We start from the raw sequence: 19,483 nt of genomic DNA on the forward strand, positions 1-19,483 counted from the left end.
CTTCATAGCTGAAGTTGTTAAGACGCTAGACCTGTTCTGACCTTTTTGTCATAATCTTTCCAGGAGGATCTTTGCTGGCTGTCGCAGCGCAAGGATCTAATCCGAGGTAAAAGTAGCACGACTTCAACATATTTTTACCCAACTAAGTAAAAAAAATAGTATTTGCTTAAAAGGCTACTCATGTACTGAGTGACTGTAAGCATAACGTCGGATTTAATTGTTGCAAATGATGTCAAAAATACAACACTTCGTGCAAAGTTTGGCATTTTGAGGACTGAAAATAATAATAAAAAAATATATTAAAAGTAAACAACATATTTACCAAATACCAAATTAAAGCAGGAGAAACGCTTTTCAAAATAATTTGTTCATAAAAAGCCTACTAAGCCACTTAAAGTAAATACGTGTTGCAACATTGCAAAGTATGTCCAGTGACAATTAAAATCTTAAGACCCTCACTCTGGCTGTTTCTGGTCAGGAGCGGTGCATATTTTCAGATAACAATAGTAGCACTATTTGACGTATAGGAGCTTTATATATATATATATATATATATATATATATATATATATATTTATAAAAATATTTTTATTTTTTAATTTTTTCAGAGATTATCTGTGTTATTCCACACCATCACAACAGGGGGACAGCATTTTACAATTATGGAAAAAACAAAACAAACATATTTTTGTAAAAGTTACGTACTGCAGCTTTAACTGAAGTGGACCTAGACAAGCTGGTTCCTAAGAGAAACAGCACTGGATCGACAGTCTGAAAGCGGGTCGGATTTCACAAGAGAGATGTGACACAAATTGCAGCAATTTGCGAAAACATGTTTCAAACCTTTTGCTGCAAAAAGGTAGCAGTACCGCAAATTTATTCAAGCACCTGAAAAGCAATCCCCCTAGACAACGACGGCTGCTGTAAACCTCTCCCCACACATCAAAGAAAAGGTGAAATAAACCAGCCGGGAAGCGGATGACATCGGTGCCGTTGTTTGCCAAAGCCGTCTGACAGTAAAAGGATGAGCTGGAGGGAAATCACAGATGCAGTAATAAAATAGACACGCCTCCTGTCAGTGTTGTGGAAATGCCCAGATTAAAAGTTCTTAACAAGGCACTTGATGCAAAATACAACTTGCTTCGTCTCAATTTTTATCCCGCTGCCAGAGTTGTTACTTTTTAGAGGGAGAAATCCAGATCCTACTGGGTTTGATGAGACTGATGCTAAGGTAATTGTGGCCAACACATCAATAGCCACATAATAGTTGAAACCCAATATGTTCAGTTGTGCAACATAAGTCACTGCTCAGTAGAAAAGAACTCTGAGAGATGTTTTGTTTTTTCAGTAGTTTTATTGATCAATTTAGGTCAAATAAAAAAAAAAAACACAACTTTTTGACATTAATGGAATACCGTAAAACAACCTGTTGAACAAGGAAATTAGTTGAAACAATACAGAATGGACTGCAAAAAGAAATTTGAGGAAAAAAGAAACACTTGGGCATTGTTCTGCGTAGGTAAGAGATTTACAGCTCGAGCCACCATTTAAACCTCGACCTCTTTGCACCTGCACACACACACACACACACACTCCTTTAATAACACAGCAGCTCTTACCACAAGTACAGTGAACTGCTGCATAGTTCTGGAGTCAGAAAACGCATTAATCAGACTGACTCAGGCAGCAGCTGACTGATGTCGGCCGTGAGATGAGCTATTCCCCTTTGAGACATTCGAAACCTAGACTGTGTGTGTTGTACGAGTCACGTTGGCTTCAGACCTGGGTGTATGTTTGAAATATCCCATGGAAAATGTGTTATTTCTGGATGGACGTCAGGGGTAGGAGGTTCATCTCCATGGTGGGTTCCGCAGCTCCTACATCTGACTGCATCATTTTCTCTTTGACTGAAAGAAGCTGCTGGACCACTATCCAAATCAAATTCATTCATCATTTAGATATTTTCTCTGCTGAGAGGTTCATCTGCCCCTGTGCTATAGGGAGAATTTAGAGAGACCAATTAACCTGACAGACATGTTTTTGGACTGTGGGAGGAAGCCGGAGAACCCAGAGAGAACCCACCACGCACAGGGAGAACATGTAAACTCCATGCAGAAAGACCCCGGGCCGGGAATCGAACCCAGGACCTTCTTGCTGCAAGGCAACAGATAAACGTTCTCTATTTCTCTCTCTCTCCTCCCCCCTCCTCTCTCTTTTGTTTTCTCTCTTGTGAAAGGTGCAAAATTTGGATTTCCAAAGGAAAGCTTGACCGAACTCACAGTCCGAATTGAGTGGGGACCCAATAGAGGAATAGCTGAATGTTGGGTGCCAGAAAAACAGTTTTATCACATGATAAAGGGGAGGACCTTCACTTTGGGTCAGAGACTGTTTACTTTCTCAGAACCACTCTGGCTTCTGCTTCGTCTTCATCTCAGGCTCTTCGGGATGCTGTCTGCCCAGGGAGGTTACTGAATGTTGGACGTTTGCCTGTCCCTCTCTTGGAGTTCAGAATTCTACACAGAAAAACAATGATGCTGAAGATATTTATTTTTATTTCTTGCTAATAAAAAGAACAAATCTGTCTCTCGTCCCCTGCAAACTAGATGCACACTGGGACGTTGTCTCAGGTCCTTCCTCCCATCAGTAACCATCACTGATCCAACAAACTCAAGAGTTTACGTCCCTGCTGGTATCTGTCGTTTGCGAAATTTTATTTTCAATGAAATTATTTGTTGGTGTTTTTTTTTTTGATTGCACCAACACACGTGCACATTTTGTACAATTATAAAATGATTCTTCTTAATTATAGATTTCTATTGAATTAGAGAATTTTTTTTTTCATGTATGTGTGATTTAAGTATTTTTACATAAATTTGCCTGTTCAGTACAGTGTGCCATTCTTACTTCTGTTTTTTCATTTATTTATTTTTGTGTAACTCTGTATGCTTGGATTGCCTCTCACTTTGCTGCTGCTACACCTGAATTTCCTCACTGAGAAACAACAGAGGATATTTCTGTTTTATTCCAGTTCATCACAGTTTGTCCCATAAAATAATAAAGAGATCTCATGACACCTGAGAGCACTGCATCCGGCTTAAGGCACTAAATATTACACATGTCATATTTTGTGTTGGGTGGCGGTAATAATAATTTGATGATGATATTTATGCATTCATTTAATAAACAATTGGAGAAACATGGACCATTCAAAAACAAGCATTACAATCTAGAAGGTTGCAAATCTAGCCTGCTGCAGAGAGCTTCAGTCCCGCCGGAAAACTCCGCAGTAGTTTGGGTTTTACCAAATTAAAACAAACCCTTAATTACATAAACCTTTCAGCCTCTTTTCTTGGTGCCAACCCTCCTCCTTGGTTCTTGCTTATTTTAAACAAACACTCACTTTACGGCTCATTTGACCAGCGCAGTGGGGAGTTGAGGACCAATGAGCTCTGGGACAATTTACTGTCCAACATCCAGGCGTGTCTGTCTCCTCACGCTGCTCGTCTGGCCATATTAAGAAAGTCAGTCAGGCTGAAGCGGCGCAGGGCTGATACATGGAGAAGGAAAGATTCAGGGAGACCTGGCTCTCTTCCCAGACCTTCAGTTCCTGTTGGCTAATGAGAACAGGAGGCCGAGTGCGTCTGTGTGAATGTTCCTGTAATCGGCTCAGTTACAGGACGACCGCCATTCTGTCAGTTTTTGTGCTAAATGTTCGCGCTTTGTGCATCCCACAAGGATGTTAGATCCAGGTACAGGCTGCAGCAACATCCTTCACTCTGCTGACCATTTTGACACAAACACACACACAGACACACATACACAGACACACACCCACACACACACACACACACGCCACACACACACACACACACACACACACCTTACAATCTTGCACCCTATATCACCCATGAGCCTGAACCCCAATGAGGTTTTGTCCACATCCTGCTTCATAAACCTCCCAAATCCACTCCAGCACGGGGACATTTAACAACCTAGTAACACACACTCACACACACGGACACACACATTTAAACACTCTCACGCCCTTCTCCATCTCCAAACACAGCCTTTTAAGGTAAGCTCTCCCTTCCTCTGCCTTCCTGGCTTTTCTTTCTTTGCCTCTTCAACATTGTTTCTCTATTTCAGACTGCCTTTGCCCCCCCCACCCCCCACCCCCCCACCCTTCAGACCTCTACTAACACCCCCCACCCACAACCCCCCATTACCCTCCTTGGTTTTTCTGTTACTCTGACTGGGAGCTGATGAATTCCCTTGCGACCAGAGTTCCTGTCAGGTTTTCTTTTCCCTTCGTTTAAACTGAGTTAATTTCTGCAAGAAATGATGACCAGACCAAACAAAGCAAAGGAAGGGACAGAGCAAACAAACAGAGGCTTACAGGATTCAGAGCGAGAAGGGTTCTGGTTGGGTCAGACGGAGCTTTAACTGCTACAAACACATCTAATTGAACAATTCTAGCGACTCCCATACCCTGATCAGAGGCATCAGAGTTTGGTGAACTATGTCTCTGTGTAAAGTAAAAATGGGCTCAGATTCTCTTGTCCATATAAGGAGGGAGGAATTTTTTTTGCTCTGACTGACTGATCTTCCTTTCTCCCTCCCTTCCTCCCACTATCTACCATCTTTTTTTCTCTCTCTTGTGCTAAATGCTCTGAGTTGGGGGGTTTTCTTCACCGATGTCATTTCATGCATATGCACTAAAGCTCTGTTAAGTGAGGATCCACATATCGGTAAGGTCACACTCCCGGAAACTCTCCTACAGTCACTTCAAGGTCAGTTGTGTTTTGGGAGCTGATCCAAACCCAGCATTGGCTCACTGCCTCGTCAGTGTTTAGTTGAGTGTTTAGTGCTGCTGTTGCTCACCCGGCTGACACACAGTTCATTATGGCAACGCGTCAATGCTGAAGAAAAAGCCAGCACACACACACACACATGCACACACGCACTCACACACACACACCTGTGCAGTATTTTCTTCTCCCCGTTCAGGCTCGCCTCATGAAGCAATCGATGACAGCCGTCCTCTTCTGCTCCGTCTCGACCGGATTCAGTGAAAACAGATGTTTGAAGAAACAAATAGTGACATCAACCAAGATGCTCTGCGGCTGAAAGTATTTCAAAATTATGCATTCCTTGTCCGTGTGCTGGGGTGTTTGAAATCTGAAACCATTTTAAGTTTGAGAGGACAAAGCCAGACCGTGTAAGGCCCTGGAGATCCTCTGCACACCACAAACTTCCATTTGTTACTTAACTTTCCTGTCAGCTTTTAACCCTGTTTTTTTAATGTTAGCACCTCCCTGTCTCTGAGTCGTTGACACCTCAAGCATTGATTCGCTCTTCGCTTCTGATAACTTTTAAATACAGATGTAGTCATTGTTTAATTGGGGGAAATAAGGACAGGAGATACACTAAATATTACAGCCAGTACAGCCAGAATCCTCTTTTACAGATCTCTTTGTTATTCACATTAAACAAGTTGATCTTCCAAGATCAAGGGCTGTGTGAACTTTGCAGCTGATTTGCAGAACAAAAAAGGGTGTGGCCTACAAGGTGGCATCTCAGGCTACGTTTACACAAAACCGCTGTCTGGAAACTGGCAGAACCTTCGGATGTTGGTTGGTGAAACGTTCCATGTTAAGACAAGATCAAGCAAAAACTTTCAGTCAGCTATAATTGTCAAGCCAGACCACTAAACGGTGCTGTGATTATGTATGGGTCAGTGTCAATGTTTGGGACCTTTCAGCTGATTGTGAGAACACATCTAGATCCTGGGTTGAAAAGATAGACTGTTATGAGGAATAGGTGTCATCCATGGTAAATGGACTGAAGGTATACGGCACTTTTCCAATCATTTTTGACCACTTTATACTACAGTCACATTCACCAATACATAGATTACTAGGCAATGTTGGGTTAAGTACTTTGCCCACAGAGAAAGCTGGAATCGAACCTGCAACCTTCTGATCACAAGACGACCACCATATTGGATTACCTGTTCAGGAGGGAGACCCAGTTGTCTTTCAACACTCTCTGGCTCATAACCTCACCAACAGGTTCGGGGTGTACCCCAGGGTCTCCTGTTGGTTCACCTCCTTTTAAACCCATTTAGTCTAGTTTCTAATAATGTTTCCTAAACCTGATCCACGGAGTCCATTGCTCAGCATGTCTGAGACGTTTCCCTGCTTTAACCCAGCTGATCCAAACTGTTTGGTGAGCAAAACACTCCCATAATGGCAAGCTCACCGATAATGTATTCCTGTGTGTTAGAGCTGAGAAATATCTGAAAAATGCAGGGCTGCTTCAAGGACTCGGGTTATCTCTGGATACTCACCTCAGTGCTGTGTAAATTTTGGCTTTGAGCAAAGTGCACTGTTTCTTTTAAAACAATAATGTGTTTGCACGACACACGTAACACTAGCTTGTATTTCCTCAGCTAGATAAATTTTTGAAGGACTGTCAGGTTCATTGCTGTTTCTAAACAAACCTTGTGTTTGTGAAGTTTTATCACAAATTGCCTGTATTTACCATTTTCAGGGTTTCTGGTTTAGGTTGTCAATATTTGTTTTGTCCCCCCAACATCATTCTGCCACTCCCATACTTCACAGTGAAAATGATTTACAACACTTAATGTACAATTGCGTTTCCCTTGTGGGACAAATTGTTTACTGCAATTCTCATCAGATTAGAGCTGTGAGAAAATCTTTATCTCCTGACCCACATGGAAACAGTAATGGTAACATATTCCAGGAGTATCTCCTGATTCCAAAACCAATTTCCTCTTTTGTCCTGATATTGATGTATTTTTCTAAAGTTTAGCATTTTATTCGCTTTATTTCGGTTCAGTTTCTGTATATAGTGGCAATTCACACCATGAAATCTTGAGGCACTTTATATAAAAAACCTGTCATTTCAATTCATCCAAGTTTACATTCAACATAGCAGCTCTTATCTGTTATACGGACACATAACAGTGTCCTCATAACTCACTATCCAAATGCTTTCATGTCAGAACCATTGACTGGCACGTACCATTTTAGGAGTGATGGTTAAGAGGTTAAATATTTTTGTATCCAAGGAAACCCAGCAGAGCATCAAGTCATTGACGTGCAGCATTCTCTCCTCCTGAACAACGCAGCAGCAGACAATCACTGGAATTGTGTCCTTAACTTTACAGCAATCCCTCATACAAAGCATGCGTATTGGAAGAAACCTCCAGCAGAACCAGAACCTGGATCAGTACAAACGGTTGCCTGCAACAACCGACTGGAGATTGAAAAGACAGGGCAGAGACGCACAAAAACAAAACAAAACAAAACAAAAACAGAAGAACTGATCCAGGAGTACCTTCTACGTTGATGAAAAGCAGAAAGTTAATAGCAGGAAGAAATCACAGTCAAACAGAACGCCAGACCAAGTGTATCTATGGAGAAAAAATAATAATAACAATGCAAATTGAAGAGCAGTAACACAAGAATACCGGCGTTCTGACCCAACAACACAAACCTCCTCTGGAAAACGCCAGGGGGAATTTGTGCAGATGTAAATAAAAACATATAAAAATGGATGTTTTATTTAACCGTTTCAGTTTCAGGCTCCCTCGCGTTTCACTCAACTGGTGAAGCTCTTAGTTTAAAATGTAAACGACTCCTGACGTTTGTGTTCAGCAGTCGAAGCCTATAGCAACATTACTACAGACACAGATCAGGATGATGTAAGCCCCTGGAACAAGGCACGAGAGAGGAGGAGCCCACAGAGCTCAAGTCATCCTGTAAACTGCTATCTGTGCTTTGGAGCTTTGAGGTTTTCTCGAGGTTACGTTTTGACGTTTTGGTATTATTATTGCCGTCTCTGAGCTTCAGCAGTCTGAAACGTATTATTACTCCAACCGTAAACTGGACTTCTGCTTGGGAACGCTTTTGCTGCTCAGTCATTTAATCATGCTTGGTCCTTTGCTTATCCTGCATTTTATTTAGTAACTGTTCAAGATGCAAGTTTGAAACCAGAGTTCATCTTACCATTTCACCTCTCATTGGATGCAATGAGGATCTGCAACAACCTGCTGACTAACAGAGGTTGGGCAGCTCTATGTGTTTGACTGATGTACAGGGATTGAAATGCACAGAAGTGCTTGTCCAAATCTGCAGGTAGGGTTGCTCTCTGGCCTTTATGGGTCCTGAGGTTAACTCTGCTGAGTAACCTCTGGCATGTTGGGTTCAGAGAGGCAGTCTATTGCATTTTTACAGCTTTGAAAACGTACATTTTGATTCTAGTGGAAATGATAACACTTGTATTACACACATTTGGTCAAGTAACGTTTGAAAGTAATTGCTGTATCCTATTTAGAGTTTCAAAGCAGGGAATAATCAATCGTTTTTATATACTTTTGACCCATATTTCCTTTTGGAATTTTTTGTGACAGTCTGCAAGATGCAAATCCTGAAACGAGCCGATTTTAATTGCAGGTTTTGATCTAAGCACACATTCACACTCATCCCCACATGGGGCTTGAGCCGGGCTGCTCCTGGGTGAACTGCATGACATCATATGATCTCATTACTGAAGCATTTGAGTCTGACAGACAGACCTGCAGAGACAAGACGAGCAAAGATACAGGCATAGCAAGCGGCGCAGTTATGAGATTTACTAGATATCTAAAAAACTCGGATCAGTAAAAGTGAACAAACAAAAAGTACAATATTTGCATATTCATTTCGTACAAAAAAAGATTGAAAGACCAAGTTTCGATAACATCTTTAATATTTTTATGGTTGTTTTTATTCTCTTTGTTTCAGAACTTTACTGAGTCTGTTTATGTAGACGCAAAGTATGTGTGTGAAAGGCTGATGAGCACAATGAAACGCCGCAGCTGACTGCGGTGTTCACCTGCTGAAGCAACTTTGGGCTGAACAGATCGCCTGGAAATATTGCTAAACATGCAGAAAAAGGCAAGGCAGTCATTTCACATGGACTCCTCAAGCCGTTCTTTCCTATCAGATTCCACTGACATCGGAGGTCGATTTATTGAACAGATGAGCAGGAATGTCAACAGAGCAAACAGATAAATGATAAGTACGATGCCAAGAAGGGATGAGTCAGATTGGAGTGTTTTGTTTTTCTGGAGCTCGGTCTCCATGGCGATACGTCAATTTCACTTCCCAGACAACAGTTTGGACACAGAAGTCCTAAATCAGCAAATCCAGTCCTGATATTGCACAATCTGACGGAGCTCCGAAAGAGAGAGCTGTGTGCCATCATGCGTCTTCCAGGAAATGTGCTCTTACTTGGAAAACATCGACTATTCTTATTACTCTATTCTATTTTCTGTTTGTGTCTCTGAATGACTTCATTTCCTGTCCCAAAATACTTAACAGCCATTGTTTCCTGGTGTACCAGCTGGTCTCCATAGTTTCCAAACATTGTAGCCCAGGCAGAGAGAAACGTTTCATTATTCTGTAGTAAAAACTATTACACATAAATTTAGTGCGTTACTATTCAAAATACTCAAACTCACTATTCAAAAAGAAAAAATAATTAGATGAGAATGAAGAAATTTTCCAGTTGTGGAAACCTTGCAAACCAGGCACGGCTGGAAAGACTTCATACATGCTCAGTTTGTGAGAAAGTAATTATTACAATCGGTAGATTGGACATTGATGACGTTGAGGGAACTTTTACAGAAGGACAACAGTCAGTTTACATGAAAATGGCTCCAGAATGTTTTTTCCTTTTATGTTTCTGGAAAACATTTAGTCGATTAGACAAATACATTTTCCTGAAGCTATAGCTTGGCTGCCTGATGAAAGAGACAAACACTCTAGAACTGAACAGAAATGTTGCATATGCCAGTGTTAGAGAACATTGCATTAGTTTATCAGCAGATAGAGCTTCTCCATTGCTGCTGGAGGACATGGATTGAGAGTAGGTCATCTGGGGAACGAAGCTGGTGTTGGTTTCTCCCAGGTACGGTGTAAATATCTTCTAAATATCTACCAGTAGACATTCTCCTCCTCAGGCCAGACAGTCCTTCAGGTTAACACCCCCCCACCAGGGGCCCCACCTCGCCCCCGTAACTTGTATGTGCCGCCCTGCTCTTCCTTTGCCACAGTGAGCATCAGGTCAGAGCCTCAGCCACAGCTCCATCCTCCTCCTTCACTACTGTTGTTTCCTTGCCCTTCCTCCTGCTTCTGAGTTGTTTATTATTGATAGAATGGTCTTGCTATGTTCAAAATATTATTCCTTTGTGTTTAGTTTCTTAGTAATAAATTGTGTTCTGTTGTCCTATATTTTAGTATATTCTCTGAAGTCTTTTTTCACCCTGCTGTTGTTGTTTCCTTTGTGTCTCCCTCAGCTCTGTGATCTTTATTCACCTTCCTCCCATTACTCTGTCCACACTCTGTTCTGTCTTCATGTAAGTTATCTGTCTTACTAGCTAGTAATCTTTAACCATGCTCATTCCAAGGTATTGACTCAGAAAACATGACACTCAGTGGTGAAGTTATGTTCCTGTGTTCCTGTTGCTGGTCCGTTTCTGACCATCAAACTGACTTATTGGGTTCTAGTGCTTAATGTAGGGATCCGTTCACACTGTAAAACCTGAGCAATTCAACGGCTCAGACAAAGTGATCCAGCAATGACAATAAATGTAATACTTTTAACATGTAATGCCGTGTAGAAAAAGTTTGATAATCTTGAACATAAAAGCATAAATTTTAATTTAAACTTATTTAAGAAGTATTTATTCCATCTATTTACGTTAACGCAATAGGGACATTTGCTGATTAAAAAGTTAAAAATTCACCACCTCACTTATTTTTTTGTCTTAATCCAAATCTTGAAATCCAAAATATGAATAAGAAAGTTTCAAGTTTATATTTCTTGAACTTTATTTGATCACCATAGTGTATCTTCCTACAATGGCCACAACCACACTAACCTGGCCCTGTCAGAGTTGTGTCGTTAAGAACGGTAACTAAGGAAGCGGGATTGTCGCTGTTTATGACTAAAACATAAACAGAGACTAAGCTTTAGTCAGGGCTGTCCTTTGTTTTCCACAGTCAAATCTACTTCTTATTTTTTTTTTAGACCTACACCTCTTTTAATTAAAATACATATAACACTGATGATTACTATATTTAAATATCTGCCTAATATAATAAATTCACTTTTTCCATTGCATACAACCCCGTTTATTATTTCAGCAGCTCGTCATCTTTAAAATCTGAAAGATGAGAGAATTTATTACAGCGACTGGAACGATGAGAAGCTGGTCCTGACCTCTCTTTTGGACAGCATGCTCCTCCCAGACACACTTCCGTTCTGTCGGCGCTTCGCTGGGTGTTAACTAACACACCCTTCTGCATCATAAAAACTGTCCAGAGACAGATGAGCGATAACATGAATGTGTGTTTGAGAGTGTGTAACTGCATTACTAAACATATATTTAATTGAGCAATCCCCTTAGTTATCGGGGAAGAGAAACAAGAGGAGGCTGCGTAGATGATTAAGGTATTAAAATAATAAAGTTGAAGCTTTGGTTCACAGAAGTTGTGGTTAGTATTAGCATCAGTCAGGAAGTGATGAGCACCAGTCAAGGCAGCATGCTCTGCAGCAACAGCTCAGGAGTGTGTATGTGTGAAGGTGTGGTTGGCACAATGAGCCTCTTGGTGCTGGTCTCGTGTTTCTGTTTTTGGGTTAAGATTTAAGCAGCATGAACAGTCATTGTTCTGACATCCGAATCACAATATTCTTGCTTATTGCTCTGACCGCCATGTTTACAACTCCTGTCGGTAACAGTGCAGTCACCAAAACAAAACCTTTCTCAACATGAGTCGTAAAATGGTCGACCTGGCATGAAAAACCAACGGAAACAAAATTCTCCGTCGGTACTAAATACCCATCCTATTGTTTATGCTGCAGCTAAATTACAGCCTGTATTTAGCAGATGTCTTGTGCTCATTTTTGTAACAACTGCTGAAAATGATGTGAAGACTAAAGAACTAAACATCCTTTCGAAATACGATCTAAAAACAATTGCCAGAAACAAGCACATGAGATTTCATGGAGACATTTTGCAACACAGAAAGCAGGAGTTCCCAGTTGGATATTTACTTCTCCAACAGGAAACATCGCTGCAGTTCCTGGTCAACAGTAGATTATACTGGAAAAGCTGGAATGATAGTGGAGTGAAAGTGGTTTATTCATAACAACAGCATTAATGTCAGAAGACGCTCATTGAGGTCTGATATGAGGCTTTTGAAACTGGGTTGGTGTTTGGGAGGATAAGGACTGATGGTAGAATGGAGAAGCAGGACTGATAGACATTTTGGGATCTAGTCTGCCTTAATGTGAACGCTGCTCCAGTCTGTTGTGGTGAAGAAAGAGCTGAATCTTGAAACAAACCTCTTGACATACAGTTCTGATCATATATGCCGCTTTCTGAAGAGCGTGACGTCGCGTGGGTCAGTCGGATTAAAGGTCAGGTCTTGGTATGTTTGTAAACTCGAGACACACAAGAGGACTTTTTTAAATAAACGACAAGTTTTTCCCACACCGTTTAACACTTTAAAGTCTCTTCCATGCTGTGCATCTAAATGGAAATAAATGACCTTGCTTTTAAGCCCTGTGTCAAAAACCCTCTTTCTGTTCTACTTCATGTCTTAGTGTGTATGACTATCAGAGCGTCTCCGTCACCAATGTGCTCTGACCTTTTTTGGTCCCTGTTCTTGTCCCATCGTGTCGCCGTCATTGCTGGCCTTCAGGGCCCTGAGACAGGAGAGGATTTGTGGAGACTCAGTCAAAACAGCAGGGCAGAGAAGATAAGGAGCTGACAGCTGACCTTCACATGATGCTGCGCAGGAATCGAGGTCAAAGTTCAGACTCCTCTCCTGACTGAGCAATCTGCTTTGGGTTTGAGCCTCTCACAAGTTGCCCTGCGTCGCCCTGCTCTTATCAACTTCTGCTGACAGGAGCAAAAGTCCAAAGACATGAAAAGACCCTAAAAATGATGAGACAAATCCTTCAGCTGTAGGACGCGTAGTCATTGTGTGTTAGGATGATGTCAGAGACATTTTTAAAATGAGAAGCAAATGATTCCTCACATTTCTAAAAAGCATTTGCTTTTCATTTACTGGACGTGAAGGATGTGAGCTCATTGCTCCCTTTTAGGAATTACTGAAGCAGCAGCCAACGACATATCTGGTTTTTATATCTGGTTCAATGCTGCCCCCTACTGGGAACATTTGAGAAGCACTGCTTAGAACCATTAAACTCTAATACGGCCAGTGGATGATGCTTTTATTTACACTGCCATGATCGACGGTCTAAATGTTTTATCCCTGAGTTAGTAAGACATTTATTATTCTGTTTAATTTAGTGTATTCATAAAACACATATTAACAATAAATTGCCAAATTCAAGGGACTTTTAAGGACACATGGATCCAGACAAAACTCCTGATGACAGGGGAAAAACAACTCAGAGAACAGGCACCTAGCATGGGTGATAGGAATTTCAGAAGGCACTGAAGTATGGAGTACTTTTTACATGTGTAAAATTTAAAAGTGAAGAATTATTGGAAGCAATAGCTGTTTAGTGTCTTCATAGAGACACACGTTTAAACAGATTAGTTCTGACCTTGTCCAGGACAGAGTCTAGGTCAAACAGTCATGATAACTCGGTCAGAGTTAATTAGGTTTGCAGAACTGCCTTTGGCAAATCTATTTCTAATTCTACATTGCCCATTCTCTGCTAAGATTACCCTCCATTTTTATGCTGCATATTTGTCCATCATTTTAAATGTGTTGCTTTTCTTTCTCCTTCTGCCTTTGTAAGAGTCACACTTCACACTCAATCAATAGTGTAGCTCAATTGTACAAACCTCAACAGACCCATTTCCAAAAACAGGAACAATCAGTACTCTAAAAGTGTACTCAAGTGTGAATAGTGCTACTCCAAAAAAGTTAGTGAATTCAAAATAAGAAGTAGACATCCAAGAATTTACTTAGGTAAGAGTAGAAAACAATATTTGGTAAAAGATGCCAAATTGCCAAATACCAAATTGATGTGACAAGGGCCCTTTAAGAAGCTACATGGAACCGTCCACTGAAAAACTACATTTCCCAGCATTCTATTTTATACATTTACGGGGTTATTTAAATAAAAATGTATATTAATCTGTTATTTACAATACATTTATGCCAAGAAACACATTACTACAAAAATTATCTTGTTAATATACATATATATTTTTAAATCCTCCCCGTCTGACCTCCGTCCTCATGACGCAGCGGAAGTAGGTTCTCCTTCCTTTCCTCCATTAGGTGAGTGCGTGGTGGCAGCGCGTTTTCTGGGTCTGCTCGTTTAAAAACACATTTTAAAGTTATTTATCTCTAAAGTTAACTTGGATTAAACCGAAGTAATTTGATTTTATTTACTATTTCACAGATTGTAACCATGGGCCGCCGACCTGCTCGCTGGTAAGTCCTTGTGGGGTTTTTTCTCTTGCGTCAGGCCGATTTTAGTGTCAGTCGGAGGAAAATGGCAGCTGCTCTCGAGTCCGCTCCATGTGCACGGAGCCGGGCACCGGTAGGCCTCGGTACACGCTACTAGTGCAGAAATAAAATACTGAACGCCTTCTGAAAGCTTTTTGGGACATTTGGCGCCCGTCTGAGTCACTTTAATGCTTTCGTTCATTATATTAAATTGTAGTGTTAGCTTGAGCCAACGTTAGCTATCAGTATACTAGCATTAGCACTGAAGCCAAACTAAGGTTCATGTATTTGTTGGTAAATGCGGTTTGTGAAGCTACATTTTATCAGTTGACTCAACATTTATTGCTGTGGTTGAGATGTTCTGATTTATTTTTTATGAGAAAACTATAATTTGCCTTCCTAAACCTAACTTCCCAAGCAAATGTTGACTTAAAGTAAATGAATCAGGTTGGTTACGGATTTTCAGTTTATTCAGGCCAGTTCAACCTAATTTTTATTTTCAGAGCCAACATTCTGGGAAAATGTTTGTGTGTATGATCCTCCAGATGTTTAGTTTCATTAACATTAATAGTATTAATCCACATCAGTTGTACAAGTGAATGACTTGTTAGGGATGGATTTAAAAAGATATATTTTAGCTAATACTAAAACAAGTCCTGTCTAGTTTGTGTGGATTTTCTTTTTTTATCTCTGTTGACATTCTCCTCTTGAACAACCTCGGCTGCTCAAAGTAAAATGAATATGTTTGAACTGATACAGTAGGTCTGATGAGAAACCTGTTCCCTCTCTTCCAGCTACCGCTACTGCAAGAACAAGCCTTACCCCAAGTCTCGCTTCTGCAGGGGTGTTCCTGGTGAGAACGAACATTTAATGTTCCTCTTTGGAATATTTCAGGACCTGCTAAGTGACTGCTGCTCTGCCTTAAACCTTCTCTTCACTGTTTTCATCTAAGAACCGTTCTGTATCATTAGCAGAATGCTCCATGCTAATGAGCGTTCTCCATGACTGAGGTTCTCTCCAGGAGAACCTCGGCATTCATCTGAAATATCTTGATGTTTATCAAGTTCTCCTTTGCTTTTCATGTTAACCGTCCAGTTTTTAAACATGTTGTGATGTCATTAACATTTTAAGTCCTTTATGTAGAACTGATAGGTTTTCACTAGGTTGAGTTAAATGACTGAGAAGATGCTAATAGTTTCAGCTAAAAGAATTAGCTTTACGTAAACTGAGAAGACAAAGAGTGGTTTTCCTTAATAAAGGAAAGTCTTGATTTTTAGACTAAAACCTAGATTATAGCTACTCAACCAGTTAGTTGTGTTTCAGGGAGTAGCAGCTACCTTCTGCTCAGTGTGGAGCAAACTTGATCAGGTTAAATCAGGAAGTTCTTCATTTAAAGATGTCTGATTAGCTTCTCAGTTTTCCTAAATTTCTATCTTGCTAGGCACGTAATAGGAATCCTTTGAAGGAATATTTGTATCCTTCATATGGAGCAAATTTATCACACACTAGATAGAATATGGATGGAAATGTGAAGGCAGTGTCTGAATCCCATAAACATTGCCTAAATCAGAGTTGGTTGTGCAGAAATCCTTAGAATCAGTTTGCAGTGGCACCGCTATGCGTTCCACTGCTGGTTCTGCAGCTTATTAAGCCGACCAGTTCCTCTGCTGTGTGGTTCTGGTGTGCAAAGGCTGCAGACAGCGACTCTCTGGTTGTGTATGTCCTCAGCTGGGAGGTGCTGAGTGCTTTAAGGGACCACTGAGACAGTTCTGTCCTGTGTGGAGAAAATCAGCTCGCCCCCAGATCTGCTCTTCATTTTCTTTTCTCTGTTTTTGCAGATCCTAAGATCAGGATCTTTGACCTGGGCAGGAAGAAGGCCAAGGTGGACGAGTTTCCTCTCTGCGCCCACATGGTGTCTGATGAGTATGAGCAGCTGTCCTCGGAAGGTAAGAATGTTCTTGTAGTTTCTCCTGATAAAGTTTTTTTTTTATTTTATTTTATTTTTTAAATGACAGCATTGGTACCAAATATAAGTATAATTCTACAGTGTAGCACTTAAGTCTGTTTTGTTCAGAGCAGAGTTGTTTCATTAGCCAGCTCTCGACCTCAGAGGTCAACCTCCTGGTTTGTTCCAGCAAAACCTGACAAAACGTCCTCCTGGGATGTCATCAAGTGTGTAAATGATTGATGTGTTGGGATGAGTTTTTAAAGTTAAACGTGGAATATTCTGGGGATGCTGGAGATGTCAGTGAAGTCGTTTGACTCATTCAGAAGGAGCCACGGTCCAATGACTGCAAGCTAAAATAAAAGACTAATTGAGGTTATTTTTTATACTAAAGCTGCTAAAAGTGGATCAAGCTAAAATATTTACTCCATTTAAGAACTGGTTTTAGGTTGAGCTGTGAATTTGTGGTGAATGTCTCGTGTCTTTGGAATTTAATGTAAAAATAGTTTGTTTTTTTCCTCAAGATGCTGATGATGAAAGTGAAGGAAGGCAAATGGGTTTGGAGACAAATGTTGAACAATTGGATCTGTAGTCAGTGCAGAATGATTCAGTGTAAGTTTCATCAGAACTGAAGTTAATCAGCCTGTTAGTTTACAACCTCAAGCTTCATTTTAGTTCCTCCAACCCACTGAGAAACCTTCTGAATCCAGACCTGCTTCTGCCTTTTAAAGGCTCAGGGTGGCATTCCTACAAACCTGATCAGCTTGTCATCAGACCACTAATAGTGAAAGTTGCATATGTGGAAACATCGATGGAGATATGCAGAACTTCTCTTCAGTGTCTGAAATGTTTCAGTGAACTATATTTAAGATACAGGTCCTGTCTGGGTATACGTTGTAGAACATCGCCCCTCCATTGAAACAGCCATCCAATAGGACTTCCAATTGGTCGTCATGGCGCCCCAGCCCATTAACCATCCTGTCCTGTCCTCTAGCTCTGGAGGCGGCTCGTATCTGTGCTAACAAGTACATGGTGAAGACCTGCGGTAAAGATGGCTTCCACATCCGCATGCGCCTGCATCCCTTCCACGTCATCCGCATCAACAAAATGTTGTCCTGCGCCGGAGCTGATAGGTAATCTCACACACACACACACACACTTTATTTGTGCTCAGTGTGTGGAGGATTCCAGTCTGACGGTTGCTGTTGTTCCCAGGCTCCAGACCGGAATGCGTGGTGCGTTCGGTAAACCGCAGGGCACCGTGGCCCGGGTTCACATCGGCCAGGTCATCATGTCTGTGAGGACCAAGGCTCAGAACAAGGAGCATGTGGTGGAGGCTCTGCGCAGAGCCAAGTTCAAGTTCCCTGGACGCCAAAAGGTAAATAGAAAAAAAAACTGGAATCAGGAGAAAAATTGTACTCTGCAGCTTATTAAGCCGACCAGTTCCTCTGCTGTGTGGTTCTGGTGTGCAAAGGCTGCAGACAGCAACTCTCTGGTTGTGTATGTCCTCAGCTGGGAGGTGCTGAGTGCTTTAAGGGACCACTGAGACAAACACGTCGTCGTTTTTACTGCCTAATTTCGCCATTGAGCTGTAATAACACATCGTCACTCTGATCTGCAGATCCACATTTCCAAGAAGTACGGCTTCACCAAGTTCAACGCCTGCGACTTTGATGACATGATGGCCGAGAAACGCCTGATCCCTGACGGCTGCGGGGTCAAGTACATCCCCAGCAGAGGGCCCCTGTCCCACTGGAAGTCCCTTCATGCCAATTAATCCTCCTGCACACTTCCTGTGCGCCGGAAACCAATAAATGGATTTGACTATAAAATGAATGTTGCAGTTATTTTTTTGTATTTCTAAAGCGAAATCCAGAATTATTGAACAGATTTCACTGGTGCAAATGAAACCAAACTAGTTAATCTTGTTAACTTGTGCCTTGCTCAGTTGAAATATTCAACTGTGTATACATAAATACACCAGATCTCACACAATATTGTATAAAAATTATCAATGTAAAGAGAGACAGGTTGTCCAGAGCAGAGTAAAATGCTGCTGCGCAGATATTCTAGATCAGAATCTACATTAAAGCAGTAGCCATCTCAAAGATGAGCTGCTTTTACAGGAACTCAAATGTTTCTAGCGTCCACAGCCTAACGGAGGATCTTTTTCCTCAAGGCTCAACTGGAACCCAGTGAACAAGAGTAGAAACTGCAGTGGGAATCAGAAAACTACTAGTTCCATTTTTTGTTGTGAAATTTCAGTAAATTCTTTTTGCACTTGCTTCATTGTCGTGGTTTTGTGAAGCAACTTATGGTGAGGTTACAAAAGTTTTGAGAAGTATTTCTGTTTTTGCATTGGAGAAGTAATATCTTTTAAGGAAGTCACTGAATGAAGGCTTTATACTTCACATTTTCCTCTAGCTTGTTGAAGGTAGTTGGTTTTTTTTAAAGATGCCTTTAAAAACATGAAAATTGATCATCTAGAAGTCCAAATATGCCTCCACCATATATTACAAGGTAGAATAAGATGGGATGGTTTTAAGCATTCAAAATGTAATATAGTAAATAACAAAAATCTTTGCTACGTTAAGATAATAAATATATAAAATGTTGATTAATTTAAATAAAAATGTTTTTCTTTCCATCACAGGATCTAGTTTACATTTCTTCATTTTATTCCTTTCTAGAAACTGAAGATCTTTTCAATCGTAAAGAAGCCAATCAGTGGTGACAAATCAGATCAGGTTGATTTGTGCTGCTGATCTATATATATATATATATATATATATATATATATATATATATATATATATATATATATATATATATATATATATATATATATATATATATATATATATATATATATATAATTATTATTATTGCTATCTTGAGTTGCCTTCAGACGTTAGTAGAGTCCATCTGTTTGTCATAATATCAGCACAGCTCCAGATGTACTCCTGGACTCAGAGGTTTGCTGTGAACAAACAGCGTCATAAAAACACAGCAGCTCAGGTCAGAGAGGAAG

General features: G+C 40.7%; 1 protein-coding gene and 2 non-coding genes across 4 annotated transcripts; all 3 read left to right on the forward strand.

Moving 5' to 3' along the window:
* Positions 1-14,318: 14,318 nt before the first annotated feature.
* rpl10 (ribosomal protein L10) lies at positions 14,319-18,284 on the forward strand. 2 transcript variants are annotated; one of them, XM_044143818.1, is made up of 7 exons: positions 14,319-14,336; positions 14,461-14,492; positions 15,302-15,360; positions 16,346-16,453; positions 17,447-17,585; positions 17,668-17,830; positions 18,074-18,284. In XM_044143818.1, the coding sequence occupies exons 2-7, from the start codon at positions 14,470-14,472 to the stop codon at positions 18,227-18,229; spliced, it is 648 nt and encodes a 215-aa protein (XP_043999753.1). In that variant the 5' UTR covers positions 14,319-14,336; positions 14,461-14,469; the 3' UTR covers positions 18,230-18,284. The 2 variants fall into 2 exon arrangements, with proteins under 2 accessions (XP_043999753.1, XP_043999826.1); XM_044143891.1 differs by lacking the exon at positions 14,319-14,336 and adding an exon at positions 14,340-14,366.
* LOC122840500 lies at positions 16,144-16,276 on the forward strand. The gene has a single exon (XR_006372245.1). It is a non-coding gene; the product is annotated as a small nucleolar RNA SNORA70 (small nucleolar RNA).
* On the forward strand, positions 17,873-18,005 carry LOC122840492. The gene has a single exon (XR_006372244.1). It is a non-coding gene; the product is annotated as a small nucleolar RNA SNORA70 (small nucleolar RNA).
* Positions 18,285-19,483: the final 1,199 nt, after the last annotated feature.

This window comes from Gambusia affinis, linkage group LG01 (assembly GCF_019740435.1).
Source record: "Gambusia affinis linkage group LG01, SWU_Gaff_1.0, whole genome shotgun sequence".
In the NCBI taxonomy this organism is placed as follows: Eukaryota; Metazoa; Chordata; class Actinopteri; order Cyprinodontiformes; family Poeciliidae; genus Gambusia; species Gambusia affinis.